This window comes from Muscardinus avellanarius (genome assembly GCF_963383645.1).
Source record: "Muscardinus avellanarius genome assembly, chromosome: 11".
NCBI lineage: Eukaryota > Metazoa > Chordata > Mammalia > Rodentia > Gliridae > Muscardinus > Muscardinus avellanarius.
In genome coordinates this window covers 92,932,653-92,948,682 of record NC_137797.1, presented here as the reverse complement: position 1 = coordinate 92,948,682, position 16,030 = coordinate 92,932,653, and the positions used below count along the sequence as shown (strand labels likewise).

Below are 16,030 nucleotides of genomic sequence, written 5' to 3'. Positions count from 1 at the left end.
GAGGCTGAGACAGGAGGATCGCACAGGTTCGAAGCCAGCCTCAGCTACTTAGTGAGGTTCAGTAACTCAGACCCAAATAAAGTTTAATGAGTTTCCAAATAAAGTATAAAATAGTTCTGGGAGTATAGCCCAGAGGTAGAAAAGCCCCTGGGTTCCACTCCAAGTACCACCAAAAAAAAAAAAAAAAAAAAATAGGACTGAGGGTGTAGCTGGGAGGTAGACTGCCCCTGAGTTCAATCCCCAGTACCTAAAAAAAAAAAGTACAAATAGGGCTAGGGCTGCAGCTCAGTGGTAGAATGCTCCTAGATTCAGTCACTAGTCTCCCCTTCCCCATGCTACCAGATATAGGAGGGACAATAACATGAAAATATTACAATTACTTTTGATGCTTAGGCCTGAATCTGTTCAAAGACATTTCTTGCCTAAAAAGAGGCACAGAGTCTCATTTGTATAAAATTATAGGACACTAAGAAAAGAAAGATGCCAGCCACATATGTGCTATGTGTGTGGAGGGGTATTAGGAATTGAACCTAAGGGTATTCTACCTCTGAGCTACACCCAGGGCCTATTTTTTTTTTATCTTACTTATTTTGTGGTGCTGGGGATTGAAACCAGGGGCATTCTACCTTCGAGCTATACCTGCAGCCCTTTTTATTTGGGAACAGGGTCTTGCTAAGTTGCTGAGGGCCTAGTTAAGTAGCTGAGGCTGGCCTTGAACCTGCAATCCTTCTGTCTCAGCCTCCCGAGTACTGGGATTACAGGTATGTGCCACCATGCCTGGCTGCACATAATGTGACTTTAAAAGTAAAAAGAAACATGTTAAATTAGCAGTATATTTTATTTAACCCAGTCTATCTGAAGTGTGGTCATTTCAGCATGGAATCAACATAAAAAGTTTAATAAGCCGGGCGTAGTGGCACACACTTGTAATCTCAGTACTTGGGAGGTGGAGACAGGAGGATCAACAGTTGGAAGCCAGCCTCAGCTATTGAGTGAGGCTCTCAGCAACTTAGTGAGACCCTGTTTCAAAATAAATTATAAAGTAGGGCTGGGTACGGTGTAGCCCGGAAGTAGAAAAGCCCCTGCGTTCCACCCCCCAGTACCACACACATACACACACACACACAAAAAAAAGTTTAATGAGATAGTTTACATTCTTTTTGCCTAAGTCTTTGAATTTCAGTGTGTGTTGCATTCTTAGTTTGTCTCAGTTTGGACTAGCCGCATTTCAGGTGTTCTCTGGCCGCATGCAGCAGCTGGTGGCCACCAAATTGAACAGCACCCTCTTAACTCCTAGACATGGCATTCAGTGCTTTTCACAAACTGCCACTCTGTATCACTCTTTATCACTCTTTCCCCGCCACCTCCCCAAGGACACCCATGCCCTCACCATGCAAGATCACCTCCCCTCTCCTACACACCTTCAAGCATACCTTCTGCCTAGGATGTTCTCTGCAGCCTGCTCCTGGGCCTCAGTACAGATGCTGCTTAGTGGCCTTTGCAGACTCCGCCAGCCCCAGCGGGGTTTTGTGACTCCTTGGCTCTGTGCTCGTGGCTGGACTAGCGAGCTCACCGCCGGGCTCTAGTTCTCTGCCTAGTATAGTGTGTTCATCTTTGTGGGGAGCGTGACCCGCACTGAGCAGACATCAGTAGATGTTTGCAGACACAGTGAGTAGACCACTGACCGGTTGTGCTCACTCTCCTAATTCTCCAGCGGACTTTATATGCTTCTTAGGTTTGTGCCTGGCCTGCGCCCAGCAGGCCAAGTTGATGGGCAGTCATTCCCAGGTGTGCTGCGGAGGGATTCATCTCAGGAGGTGCGCGAAAAGCATCCTCTCTGCCCTGCTCCTGCTTTTAAAGACAGGAGGGCTGCGGTGTGGAACTGAGTTAGGAGGGCCCGCCGGCTGCCGCCGTGCCCATGCTGAGAAGGGGAGGAGAAGGCCGTTTTCAAAGGGGCTGCGAGGGTCTAGTTCTGGTTCCTCAGGTGTTTCTCCAGGCTGGCGCTGCTTTGGTTGCTTCAGTACAGGGAAGTAGGCAGTGAGGATCGGTTCTGGGAAGCTAAGGATGTCTTTCTAGAAGCGTGAGTGCGAAGGAAGAGTCACTGGCTGGAGAAGAATTTGAAAAGCAGGATGATCATCTTGGATCAGGAAAAGTGCTGGCCTCTGGAGGGCAGGAGAGAGCCAGTAGGGTAAAAGGAAGAATTAGGAAACCTGCAGGAGGAGCCCACAATAGGCTGCAGCTGGGGGACGTGGTGGGCTGCCTTACATTTTTATTATTGGGATTAACGACTTCTCAGAGTAGTGCTGGTTCTCAGTCTGCAGAATGGGAGATGGTAAGAATCAGAGCATCAGAGAAGGCAAGCACCTTACTCAGGGCCACATAGCACTTGAAGCTCAGTTGAAGCCCTGTAGCTCTTCCTGCCACACGCACCCAGCATCACTTCCCTGTTGCAACCCAGGGCCCCAGTGTGGTACATGAGAGAGCAGGTTTGGGGTGCCGTGCCAGGCCTGATTAATGCCTTCCTCACCGTCTTCCAGAGAGGGGCTGTGATTAGGCCTATTTATAGGGGTTCGGTGCCTTAATATTCTGCCTGGCGCGTCTCTTGCCAATCAAATCAGTGCTGTCTGCAGTGTGATTGCTGCTTTAGTGGCACCAGGGAGCGGAGTTAATTAAACCCAATATAAATAGACTCTGCCCTCGCCTTGCAATTTGAAGGCGTGCTTTTCCTTCCTGTTTTCCACACCCACATGCACCTCCTTCCTTCTGGGCCCCTTAGCGCTGGCCTGGGTGAGCAGCGCCTGGGTGCCCCCACACCTAGTTACTAGCCACTGTCTTCTCTGTCTCATGAACAGGCCCTGAGTTGCTCACTCAGGGGCCTGAGCAGGAAGAACCCACATGTCACATTCTCTGCTCCTCCAGATCTGGGTACCACTTGGCAGTGGATCCAGGCGATCCCTTAGCCCCTCTCCATCACTCTGCTTCTGGCCTCTGCTTTTCACTCTGTAGCTGGGGTTTCTTTTGTGTTTATCAAAGTGTGGGAGGTTGGCCTGAGATAATGTATGGGCAGAGTGTTTAGCAGGGTACCAGGCATTCTGGGGGTTGGGGGTGTCACGAAATGTCACACCTCCTCTGAACTCCTCTTTTGTCCCTGCCACTTACCCCGTCTCTGCTCTTTTCTCCCTTCCTCTTTCACTTAGCAGGCATCCAGAAACCCCTACCTGTGAGCCCCCAGCCCCCCACCCCAGGCCCTCCACGCCTCCCTCTCCTCACGCAGGCTGAGCCCTGCAGACACCAGGTCTGCTCTTGTTGACATCACCTTGCCCCGTGGTGGGCGAGTGTGGGGCGCCGGTCCTGATTCTTGGGTTCCCACCGCAGGCGCCATGACTCCCATGAGGACCCAGCATTCCTTGGCGGGTCAGACCTACGCGGTGCCTCTCATCCAGCCAGATCTGCGGCGAGAGGAGGCCATCCAGCAGATGGCGGACGCTCTGCAGTACCTACAGAAGGTCTCTGGAGACATCTTTAGCAGGTGGGTGCTCCTGCCCTCCCCACCTGGTAGAGGGCTGCCCCCTGGCCTGGCAGCCTTCCCTCTGGTCCCTGAGAAGCACCCCTGGGAGCAGCCCCTCTAGTGCTTCCCTGTGTGGGAGGGGCTCGGGTTCCTGAGAGCTCGCCACCTACCGTCTCGTGGGGTCCCGGGTTTCCCCTGGATCCCCAAGGCCCAGGCTCCGTGCATCCTGTCACTGGAGACGCCCATTTCTGCCAGCAGGTGGGGACTTGGCACTCCACTGTGCCAGGCACCTTGCTGATGTGTAGACAGAGCAGTGATCAGCCAGTGTTGGTATCCAGCCGGAGCTGTGCTCAGGCAGGAGGGGCAGACTTAAACACAGCCACGCCCGCGTGCACGGGTGTGCCCTGCAAGTGCTCCCTGTGCGCAGCACGGCACCTACCAGACCTGAGTGATGCTGGTCAGTCACTCAGTGCGGCCCGAGTGTGACCAAGGCGGAGCAGGCTGCCGCTGCTGCAGAACCCAGCATACTGTGCACAGTAAGCTTCCATGCCTAGGAGTCTGTCCTTAAATGACAACAAAAAAGTGTTGCATGGTAAATCTGTAAACCAGTAGCAGTTGTTATTGTCACTATAAAGTATTTATATTTAATATGTATAAATTGATATATATGTATATATAAAGTATATTATATATCTTTGGTAGTAGGGCCAAGCCCAGGGGTGTTTTACCTCTGAACTATACCCCCAGCCCTTTGTTTTATACTTTGAAACAGGGTCTTATGTTCAACATCATTAGCCATCAGGGAGATGCAAATCAAAACTACACTGAAACCCCAATCAGAGTGGCAAGCATAAAGAAGTCAAGTAACAACAAATGCTGGCGAGGATGTGGGGAAAGAGGAACTCTCTTACACTGTTGGTGGGAGTGTAAACTAGTTCAGCCACTATGGAGATCATTATGGAGATTCCTTAGAAAACTGGGAATGGAGCCGGGCGTGGTGGTGCACACTTGTAATCCCTGCGCTTGGGAGGCTGAGACAGGAGGATAGCACAGGTTCGAAGCCAACCTCAGCTACTTAGTGAGGCTCTCAGCAACTTAGTGAGACTCTGTTTCCAAATAAAGTATAAAATAGGTCTGGGAGTATAGCCTGGAGGTAGAAAAGCCCCTGGGTTCCACCCCTAGTACCACCAAAAAAGGAAGGAAGGAAGGAAGGAAAGAAAGAGAAGAAAGAAGGAAAGAAAGAAGGAAAGAAAGAGAGAAAGAAAGAAAGGGGAATGGATCCACCATATGATCTGGGTTTCACTCCTGGGTATCTTTCCAAAGGGGTTGAAATCAGAGAACTACAGTAACATATGCATACCCTGTTCATAGCAGCACAATTTGTAATAGCCAAAATATGGAACCAACCTAAGTCTCCATCAACAGATGAATGGATTGCAAAATTATGGGAAATACACACAATGGAATTCTACTCAGCAATAAAGAAGAACAAAATCATGTCATTTGCAAGAAGATGGAAGGACCTGGAGAACATTATGTTAAGTGAGATCAGCCAAGCACAGAAAGAGAAGGGACATATGTTTTCTCTAATGTGCCCAAACTAGGGAGTATTAGGAATACCAGAGAGACCCCAGATAATGGAGGGGAAAGCTCAGTAAAGCTAGAAAGGAAGGAGAGGAGAGGGAGAAGGCTGAGGTTGATTAATGGAGGAGCTACATTCGAATAAGTGTAAAAGTATGAATGTAGCATGGCCAACCTGGACACTCGTTGTTGAGGGGGGTGGGAGGGGAAGCCGGGGGGGGCACCAAGTATTGTATAAATGTTTGCCATTGTCAATATGATCCACATACCGGGTGTGGTGGCGCACGCTTGTAATTATAGCACTTGGGAGGCTGAGATGAGGATTGCACAGGTTCGAAGCCAGCCTCAGCTACTTAGACCCTTTTTCCAAATAAAGTATAAAATAGGTCTGGGAGTATAACCCAGAGATAGAAAGCCCCTGGGTTCCACCTCCAGTACCACAAAAAAAAATATATGATCCACATTATAATGTGAGACTATAGTGTACCAATAAAATAAAAAAAAATAAATCAGGCTGACATTAAGAAGAGAGAGAGATAAACCAGGTCTTATTAAGTTGCTGAGGTTGGACCTGCTATCGATCTCCTGCAGCTTCCCAAGCACTAGGATTACAGGCGTGTGCCACGCGCCCTGCTCGTGTGCTTTTATACAGTTGCACTGTTTTTACACCAGCACTGCCGTCAACACTGGAGGAAGGTGGCACCGTGGCAGTTACAGAGGCTGCCCCGTCACAGGTCGGAGGAAGTTTTCGGCTCCATTTTCATCTCGCAGGACCACCTGTGTGTCTGGCTGGTAAAACACTGCTGTGTAGCATTGACTGTACCCAGTTGCCGGAGTAACTAATTGCAGTTGTGCTTGGCATATTTTCTTAATATTTAGGTAGCACTAACCAGGCACTAAGGGCCTGGATTTGCCTAACCCTTGCTGAACTTCTTGAGGATGTACTGTTGTCATCTCCCTTTTATAGACGAAGAAACCAAGGCATGGAAAAGCCAAGAGATTTAGCTGGGGCTCAGTCCCAAGGACTGTGGCTCCATATTCTGTGGGATTGCTACCATCCATGTGAAGGGGGATGAGGTGCGGTGAGACTTGTAACGGAAGGCCTGGCTTGGTGCACAGTGATCAGGATAGGTGTGCGCGAGGAGATAGCATTTATGGTAAAAACCTGAGGTTGAGGGGTTAGGTCAGGAAGAAAGAAGGACATGAGTGGAAACCCTGTGGTGAAAAGGACTTGAAATAAGATGGTGTAGAGAGGCTGGTGAGGTGGGCAAGGCCCTTGAGGTTGTTAGTGATTTGAAGTTGTGTAGTTAGCTTTCTGTTACTGCTACAAAATACCTGAGGTGATCAACTTAAAGGAAGAAAGGGTTATGATCGTAAAAATGGGTATAGTCGGCCAGATGTGGCGGTGGACACCTGCAATCCCAGTAATTGGAAGGCTGATTGCAGGGACAAGCATGTGATAACCTAGGGAGACCCTGTTTCAAAATAAAAAGAGCTGGGCGTCTAGCTCAGAGTAGACAGCCCTGGGTACCACAGACATACACACACTAATTACAGAAAGTGCTAGATACCCTCTTTGTTTTTTTCTTTTTGGTGGTACTGGGGGTGGAACCCAGAGGCTTTTCTACCTCCGGGCTATACTCCTAGACCTATTTTATACTTTATTTGGAAACAGGGTCTCACTAAGTTGCGGAGAGCCTCACTAAGTAGCTGAGGCTGGCTTCGAACCTGCGCGATCCTCCTGTCTCAGCCCCCCAAGTGTGGGGATTACAAGCTTGTGCCACCACGCCCAGCTAGATGCTCTCTTTGTATTATTATTATTTGTGGTTCTGGGGATTGAATCCAGGGGCATTCTATCTCCAAGCTGCAATTGCAGCCCTTTTCATATTTTATTTTGAAATCGGGTTTTGCTAGGTTGCTGAGCGTCTAAGTTGCTGGGTCTAGCCTTGAACCTGTGATCCTCCTGTCTCAGCCTCCCAAGTACTGGGATTGCAGGCGTGTGCCGCCATGCCTGGCATCCTCCTTTGCATTCTCATTCTGCACGTTCTGAAGGCACACATAAGCAGGGACACAGGCATTTAGGAGCCGTCAGCCCTGGGTGATGGCCACCCCACTCTCAGTGCTTGGTCCCTGGGACTCCTTGCGTTTTTTCACCAGGATTGTGACTGTGGGCTCACCTTTCTGTAAGGGGAGTGCTGGACTTTTTTTGGCATATTTTTCCTTTTCCATCGTGATATTTGGCACGTTGTGGACAGTCACATGTTACTTGCCCATGGATGGGTTGAGGACCAGGCAGGAGGGCTGCTGGGTGGGGCTGTGGGCTTGGCCATAGCGCGGGTGCAGGCCCTCCTCGAGGCTGGGCATGGCCAGGGCGGATGCTCCTCAGCACCCTGACCTGAGCGTTCAAGTCTCTGGTCTCTCAGCCTGTGCTCAGCATTGTGTAAACAGATGCGGACGGCACGGTGTCAGCGGGAGCTTAGCATCTGGAATGGGAAAGCAGAGGGCCACTTGATTCTTAAGTGCGTGGCATGGGCCGTGTGGGGCCTTCAGGGATCTAGAGAAGAGAACAGAAGAATTACGAGCACGTGTGTCACTCTCAAACCAGGTGAAGCAAAAGGTAGCCGTCAGTAGAGCGGAAGAGTGGTGCCGTCAGGGCTAGCCTGGCCTCCATGCCTCTCAGCACGCTGCTTCTGGGCGGCTCCATTCCCAGACAGCCCTTGCTCTATGGTGCCAGGCTGACCACCAACAGGGCCAGAGCTGGCACACTCAGGTCAGTCAGCAGCGGGAAAGAGGCTCTGGCTGAGCCAGCACTTCCTCCACGGGTCACCCTTGCCCACCCAGGTGGCCCGGCTCAATCATCCCGTCTCCCAGAATCTGGCTGGGGCCATGGGTTCATCACCTGCATTGCCCCTGAGCCCCGCGGCACAGGGATGGAGAGCAGGGAGAGATGGGTTCCCCAAAGGAAAGGAGGGCCTGAGCTGGCGTGAGGAGGGTGCTTATGGCCAGGAGGGCGGGCCTGCAGGCCATCTGGTGGATTCTGGAACTGGGTCCACAGGCCAAGAGAAGCCCCAGGGTTGCTTGGAACGCGGCAGGCCGCAGGCTGTGGGGAGGCCGCTCCAACACGGGTGCCTCTGTGCTTGGAGCACAGACATAGCCGCCTGTAACACCACACTCGTTCAGCGGCTTCACTGCAGGAGAGAGAAGAAGAGGTTGAATTTCCGCAGGTTGGCGAGCCTTGCGTTCCCCTCTGGATTGTGTCCCTGGGAGCTTTGCCTGGGCATCTCTGCCCTCTGCCGTTCTGTGGAATGCTCCCTGGCAAGGGCAGAGGTGTGCACAGGCCCCCTGGCTCCATTGGTGGTGATCTTGCCACCTTCAGAGCGAGACCTGTGAGCTCTGAGTGAAACGCTGGCATCAGGACACTGGGGTCCACGGGGGTTCTTGCAGCAGGGCGGGACCTACAGCTGGATTTAGGAAGCCACACACGGTCCTTGAGCAGGACATGATGGGACAGAATTGTGTTGGGAAGGCGCTTGGGCAGCAGGAAGGGGACTGTGGGTTCCAAGGCTAGCTGGGAGACTGCTTCTGGAGTCAGGACATGACAGGGAGGAGGCTGTGGTCCAGGACGGGTGCCGGCGGGGGGGAGGGGGCTGGGGAAGAGACATTTCAAAGGAAGCAGTGACAGTCTGATGACAGATTGGGAACAGGGGATGCAGGAAAGGAGTCATCGCTGATCGGGGGTGGGGTGTTGACACCTGCCCTCATCCCCTTGGCCCATCCTGCAGCAGCTCACGAGGTGGGGGGTGACCCCAGCTTAGAACCTCCCAAAGTGTGCTGCACCTGCTTGGAAACTTCTCGCAAAGAGGTGGGTGCAGAAGAGATTCACTCTCTCCCCCTCACCCCGATTTTGGCTGGGCTTGGCTCTGGTCTCGGTGGATCCTGCTTGCGCAGGCAGGTGAGCTCATGGCAAATTAGCATTCCAGGCTGCCCTCCTTCCTCCTGCTCTGCTGCAGCGGGAAGCCAGCGGAGATGGGCGGGAATGACAAGTGCCTCTCTGTTCCCGCCAGCGACTCCCTGCAGATCCCCTGCCCCTCCCTTTGTCCCATCCTCACCTGGCCCCAAATATCTGCCCAGAGATGTCACCTGCTTCACACAATTCGGCAAGACAGGAGGGGCTGAGGAGTGGGAGCCAGTGCCGGATGGATTCAGTGCGGGTGCTGTTGCCCCAGCCTGGCACATCGCCCACAAGCCCAGTCCAGCTAGCTCTTCCCCTGGAAAAGGGCTCGTGTTTCTGCGGTGCTTTCCTGTCCTCCTTTCCCCCTTCTTCTTCCCTCCTTCCTTTCCCCTTGTCCTCCCTTCCTCCCCCCTTTTGGCACCTGCTGCCCCCCTATTACAAAGCAGCCCATCAGCTGCCTGAATAATTAGCAGATCATTTTAATTGTCCCAGAGCTTGGAGGAGACTCAGGTGGAAGTTGGAGCCCAGGTCCCACTCCCTTCCCCAGGGCTGGGAGGACCAGCTAATCAGGTAGTAGTGGGTGCTTCCTGGCTCAGTCTAGGCATAGGGATTTCCAAATTTACTGGCTTACTGCCCCATTTCAGGGGGGAAAAAATGCAACAACTCCAGGCACATCTCCTGTCCCCTTATTTTTACTCAGCGCCCCCAAATGGCACCCAGAGCTATTAATGCTCTGTGGATTGTTCCAGTATCCACCGGTGGAGGTATCCCCGATTTTAGGATTCTGCCCAGGGCTTGGCATGCAGAGAGTGCCTGGCCCTGTAGGGGTGGAGGCTTGCCTGGCTTGGTAGGAAATATTCCCATAGGGGTGGGGTCCTTTTGAAGGGAGGGGGAGGGAGGCCTCTGGGTGCTCCTCCAGAGGAGCCAGGTGCCATCCTCCATGGTATTCTGAAGAGTGATCCCTGCCTGGAGCTGCTATCTCCGTTTCTGCTCAGGACTGCTTCTTGCAAGAAATGTCCCCACCCCACCCCGTCCACCCTGCAAGAATGCACAACTTCCTCCAGGTGCCTGCCTCACCTCGGCACCCAGCCTGTGAACCTGATACTTGCGGCATCAGTACAAGAGTGCAGTCCACACACAAACCCATCAGAACCCTTCAGCCAGCCTGTGATGTACGCATCACAAGCCCAGCTTTTTCGGCTAAAGAACCTGAGGCATATACTGAGCGTGACTTGCCCACGGACACTGCTGTGCTGAGCACCGGGGCACAGGTAGCTGATGTCCCTGAACCGCCTCTAGGTGATCACAGCCCCCAGCAGTGTTTTACGGATGTATCACACTCAGGTTACTTGTTAAACAGTGCTGGGTGGGGAAGGAGAGAAGAGAGGACTATTTCGAAACCGCCCTGAGGCCCACAGAGGAGATGGACTAGAGGTGAGGTCCAGGTGCTTGGCAGACCCGAGTAGCAACACCGTCCTGGCCCTGGCAGAGGCAGCCTCTGCTGATGCTGACCAGTGTGCTGCAGGGACAGGGCTTCAGCAATGGGCTGGAACCTGTCTGCTGGGGTAAGAGGGCCAGGCCTGGCACGGCGCACAGGGCCCTCACGCCGCCACTCCACCTTTGGCCCTGTGATGACCATCGTTTCTGCGTCCCAGGCCCATTGTGGCCTGGCGTTCCTCCCCAACACAGCCTTTTAGACCCTCACTGCCAGCGGGTTGAGAGGGCAGACAAATTGAAGCTTCCTCGTCCTGGGTCTGGACTCTCCCTGTGTCATGGCGTGTGCCTGTAAGAGATTAGACTGTCTGGGCTTCACTTGGACCCCTAAGTCCTTGGGTAAGGAAAGAACACCAGTGTCTCCCCTCCCCGGCCCCTCTCGGTGCATCCCTGCCGGCACCCGCCCTGCTGGAACCCGAAGGCCTCGCACAGCCATACAGCTGTTCACTGGCGAGGTCTGTGTAGAACCGAGGTCTGTTTCCTTGGCTCCCACCCGGCGGCCCCAGCGCAGCCCTGTGGGGTGACAGAACCAGACAGCCCTCTGGTACTTCTGACGTTTGAAGGGGATGGCATCCTCAGCGGATGCTCTGCAGTTGTCTTCTCTGAGAAGAGCTACTCACTTCTCACGTCTCAGGGTGTTGGTTCATTTGTCCCGGTCTATTCAGCCCTCTGTCAGGCTCTGCCCCAGCTGCTATTGATGCCGCGGTGAATAGGACGGTGTCTGCAGCCTAGATGCGGGGCAGGGGCAGGGCCGGGTCTGCAGGGGCGTCTCCGTGGTGGGGCGCCTGGCAAGGAGCTGCTCTGTTGCCCGGGGCTGTTTTCTCTCGTGCCTCTGGGAGGGTGTGCATCTCCTTGCTGAGGCGCAGGAGCTCTGCACACTGGGATCTCACTCCTTTTTAAAGCTGCTTGATGCTTCTAGTTCCTGCTGAGCGGTTAGTGAACTGAAATCTCCAGGTCTCTCTTCCCTGAGCTGCTGCAAAACCACCACCCCTCCACCTTCTGTTTCTGTGCACTTGATTTTTCAGGCCTAAATGCTGGGCTTTGCTTCATTCCTGGTAAACAGGATCTTGTCGGTTGTAGTCCAGCCTCTGGTCTTTCAAGACAGAGTCCTGATTCCCCTGGGTGCTCTGACCTGCCCCTCTGTGATGTCCTCATTTTCTTTTTTAATTTTTTTTTTTTTTTTTTTAGTGGTAATGGGGGTGGAACCAGACCTATTTTATATTTTATTTGGAAGCAGGGTCTCACTAAGTTGCTGTACTCCCAGACCTATTTTATTTTATTTTTATTTATTTTTGGTGGCACTGGGGGTGGGACACAGAGGCTTTCTATCTCCGGGCTATACTCCGAGACCTATTTTATATTTTATTAGAAACAGGGTCTCACTAAGTTGCTGAAAGCCTCACTAAGTAGCTGAGGCTGGCTTTGAACCTGTGCGATCCTCCTGTCTCAGCCTCCCAAGCGCTGGGGTTACAAGCGTGCGCCACCACGCCCGGCTGATGTCCTCGTTTTCTGATCAAGTGCTGAGTGAATGGGCAGAGCCCTGCAAGGCTGAAACACAGCCTTGAAACACAGGCTTGGCACTTTGTGCCAGCCTGTGGGTGCTGCCGTTCCCCTGGCTCAGGTCTTCCCTCCAGCCTCCCGAGCTGTATCTGGTCCACTGGATTTGGCTAGAGGTGGTTAAGGTTCTGGCTGACTCAAGATGTGCCTTTCAGAGGCTTTCCCGGGGCACAGAACCAGAACAGGGTAGCCATCATCCATCTCCGTTCTGTGTCCCTCACACTCTCCCCCTGGGCTCCGAGTGGAGCCATCGTGCAACCCCTAGGGTGGCTTTGGCGGAGTGTGGCTACATCAGGACCTGGAGGGAGATAAAGCAGCCTGTGTTTGCGCCCATTCTAGCAGGCGACCTCCCCCTGCAGGGCCGGGTGTGCTGCTTCTCCAACCACCTGATCCTTACTCCTTCCCCTTCTGTACTGCGGCTGTCCTCAGACAAGGAGAACTATGCTGCACGGGCATTTCCCTAACGGACAAAAAGAACAGTCAGGAACCAGGCCCAAACCTCCTCGGTCACCCCCACTGACACCAGAAGCTGCTGGCCCCCCAAATCCAGAGTCTCCATGCCTTTCGGGTATTTTCTGTGGCAGGATCTCCCAGCGAGTAGAGCTGAGCCGGAGCCAGCTGCAGGCCATTGGGGAAAGGGTCTCTTTGGCCCAGGCCAAGATCGAGAAGATCAAGGGCAGCAAGAAGGCCATCAAGGTAGCCCGTGTTTCCCGGTTGGTGTGCACTCCCTCCGTCTCCCCGTGCCCCTGCTGACCGGCCGCACCTTGCCCTGCCCTCCCACCCAGGCGCACCCGCATGCCTGATCGTGGGTCCTTGGAGTGCCTCGGCCCCTCAGACGAGTCCCTGTGTACACAGGTGTTCTCCAGTGCCAAGTACCCGGCCCCAGAGCGCCTGCAGGAGTATGGCTCCATCTTCACAGGTGCACAGGACCCTGGCCTGCAGAGGCGGCCCCGCCACAGGATCCAGAGCAAGCACCGCCCCCTGGATGAGCGGGCCCTGCAGGTCTGACAGCCACATGCAGGTCACGCCTGGAGGCCGTGGGAGCTGAGGGGCCACCCTGGCTCTGTCCCCGAAGAGGGGACCTGGGATGGGGGTGTCATTTTAGCCCGGTGCTAGAACTAATCATCCATCCCCCGTCTCCATCCCCCCAGGAGAAGCTGAAGTACTTCCCTGTCTGTGTGAACACCAAGCCGGAGCCTGAGGATGAAGCGGAGGAGGGGCTCGGGGGTCTCCCCAGCAACATCAGCTCTGTCAGCTCCCTGCTGCTCTTCAACACCACTGAGAACCTGTACGGCCAGATGTGGGGGGGACCGAGGGAAGGAGGGAGGGAGACCGGCTCCAGTCAGGCCTGGAACTCACAGAACCCACTCCCTGTGGTGCAGCAGGAGAGGTGGTCAGAAACCCGGCTCCTCACCTTACTCCACCCCCCATAGGTATAAGAAGTATGTCTTCTTGGATCCCCTGGCTGGTGCTGTAACAAAGACCCATGTGATGCTGGGGGCAGAAACAGAGGAGAAGCTGTTTGACGCCCCTCTGTCTATCAGCAAGAGGGAGCAGCTGGAGCAGCAGGTGGAGCTGGAGCCGCGGGTGGGCGGGGCCGCTCGAGGCCTGGGCTCCCCTGAGCCCCTTACCCCTCGGGCCCCACTGGCTGCCCCGGGGTCACGCTGCAGGTCCTACCCCTCCTGTGCCCCCTGAACCCACAGGTTCCAGAGAACTATTTCTATGTGCCGGACCTGGGCCAAGTGCCCGAGATCGACGTGCCGTCCTACCTGCCAGACCTGCCGGGCATCGCTGATGACCTCATGTACAGTGCCGACCTGGGCCCAGGCATCGCCCCCTCTGCCCCTGGCGCCATCCCAGAACTACCCACCTTCCACACAGAGGTCACTGAGCCTTTCAAGGCAGGTGAGCTGAGATAGGATGGGGCTTGGGCCGGGGAGCCCCAGCTTGGTCTCTGCCCAGACACTCAGGCTTTCCCCCACTCACCTTCCAGATCTAGAGGATGGGGTGCTGACAGCCCCCCCGCCACCTCCGCCACCCCCACCACCGCCACCAGCCCCCGCGGTGCTGGCCAGTGCCCCCCCACCCGCACCCTTCCCGCAGATGGCAGCCCCAGCGGGCCATGGAGCCAGGGAGGAAGATGGCAGTGGTAGCGCGCCCCCACCAGGTAAGGGTTGGGCTCATGCACCTAGACCTGTCATTTCTGGATTCCTGAAGGGTCTTCTCTAAACAAAGTAGTCATAAACCCTAGGTTTTCAGAAGAGTTCTCATTTCAGGAATCTTAACCCACTGAGTTCATAGTGTCTTAAGACTAGAGATTTGGAATTCAGGCCTCCAGGGCAGAGGGAGCCTGCAAAGGTGAGGCTCTCTGGGTCTATTACCAGTTAAACCAGTGAGAAAAAGAGGTCTGCTAAGTTGGAATTTCAGTTTTAATATTCTGTCAGTTTATTTTTAGCCTCCAGAAGGAGAGCAAAATCCTCTGTAGGTTCCCATGTCAGGTCAGGGCAGACAGTGTCTGGCTCACAGGGTCCACCTGGAGGGACCACCTGGAGGGCAGGGCAGGGCCTGGCAGGCATGCTGGAACCAAAGCTCCCGAGCTTGGGCTTGGAAGGCCCAGCTTCCTCCTCCGAGAAGGCACCCGCCCCTCCAGAGGGCTCTGGGATCCCAGTATTCACTGGCAGCCTCTCCCCTCACACCCATCTCCTTCCCAGCTCCAGTCCAGGGCGCTCCCAAGGAGGTGGTTGACCCCTCCAGCGGCCGGGCCACTCTGCTGGAGTCCATCCGCCAAGCTGGGGGCATTGGCAAGGCCAAGCTGCGCAGCGTCAAGGAGCGCAAGCTGGAGAAGAAGAAGCAGAAGGAGCAGGAACAAGGTGAGGGCGGCCGCTGCGGGAGGCTGGCTCTGAGCCAAGGCGCACCTGCCCCTCCGCCCCGGCCCTCGGGGTGCTCTCAAAGCCTTGGTTGCCACATCCACAGCCTGCCTGGCCCATGGGTTCCTTAGTGGAGCCTCCATAAGCTCACCCAGCTCAAAACAAACAACAAAAAAACTCCACCTGAAGTCTATGGAAATGGTGAGGAGCCAGAGGGCCTTGACAGAGGACCTGAGGGTAGGCTCAGTCCTACCTTGTACCTCCTGAGCTGTAGCTTACCTGCTGCGAATGCCAGCCACCGCAGCACCTCTGCCCACGTGGGAAACAGCAGCGCCCTGGCCCTGCAACACCAGCAGACTGCCTAACCTTTGTGGGTTCCTGTCCTCTTTCATACAAGGGGGCTGAAAATTCACGTTAACCCCTTTGTCAGTGCCTGTACTAGGCCCACAGATAGACCAAGGGTCTGCGGGCTCATGGCGAGCGTGGCTGCAGCAGGCTGGGGAGCACTGGGTGGACAGGTGAGCCTGGAGAGTAGATGCTGGCACCCAGAGCCCCGCTGGGCCCCCCTCACCCTGGCTTTCCCGTTGCAGTGAGAGCCACCAGCCAGGGTGGGGACCTGATGTCGGATCTCTTCAACAAGCTGGTCATGAGGCGCAAAGGTAGGAGGCCGGCGCCTGCCTTCCCTGGGCCGGGGCTGGGATGTGCACTCTTCCTTGCTGTTTATCTCCAGTTGCTCAGCCTCCTTCCTCACTAGCTGTTTCCTTCCCAGGTATCTCCGGAAAAGGACCGGGGACGGGGGCCACTGAGGGCTCAGGAGGAGCTTTTGCCCGAATGTCGGACTCCATCCCACCCCTGCCGCCCCCACAGCAGCCTCCTGGCGAGGAGGACGAGGACGACTGGGAGTCCTAGGGAGCTCGGCCACTCCTCCCTCCCTAGGCCCTGGCATGGCTGCTGCCCCGTTGGAAAGACCCCGGAGCAGCTCTGGCCTGCGTCCTTTCAGCCCCGGCTGCCCAATGTGGCCAGGACTGTGGGGGACAGTGCCAGGGCCACGCCGGCCCCTCTGCAGGGTGT

The 16,030-nt window shown here is 54.9% G+C and overlaps 1 protein-coding gene across 2 annotated transcripts; it reads left to right on the top strand.

Annotated features, from left to right (window-relative positions):
* Positions 1 to 3,380: 3,380 nt before the first annotated feature.
* WASHC1 (WASH complex subunit 1) lies at positions 3,381 to 15,868 on the top strand (the record flags this gene model as incomplete). 2 transcript variants are annotated; one of them, XM_080705845.1, is made up of 10 exons in its annotated part: positions 3,381 to 3,529; positions 12,677 to 12,788; positions 12,948 to 13,094; positions 13,244 to 13,380; positions 13,526 to 13,661; positions 13,796 to 13,997; positions 14,086 to 14,259; positions 14,810 to 14,962; positions 15,550 to 15,618; positions 15,729 to 15,868. In XM_080705845.1, the coding sequence occupies 10 exons, from the start codon at positions 3,381 to 3,383 to the stop codon at positions 15,866 to 15,868; spliced, it is 1,419 nt and encodes a 472-aa protein (XP_080561971.1). The 2 variants fall into 2 exon arrangements, with proteins under 2 accessions (XP_080561971.1, XP_080561970.1); XM_080705844.1 differs by having other exon boundaries at positions 14,804 to 14,962.
* Between the last annotated feature and the right edge of the window lie 162 nt (positions 15,869 to 16,030).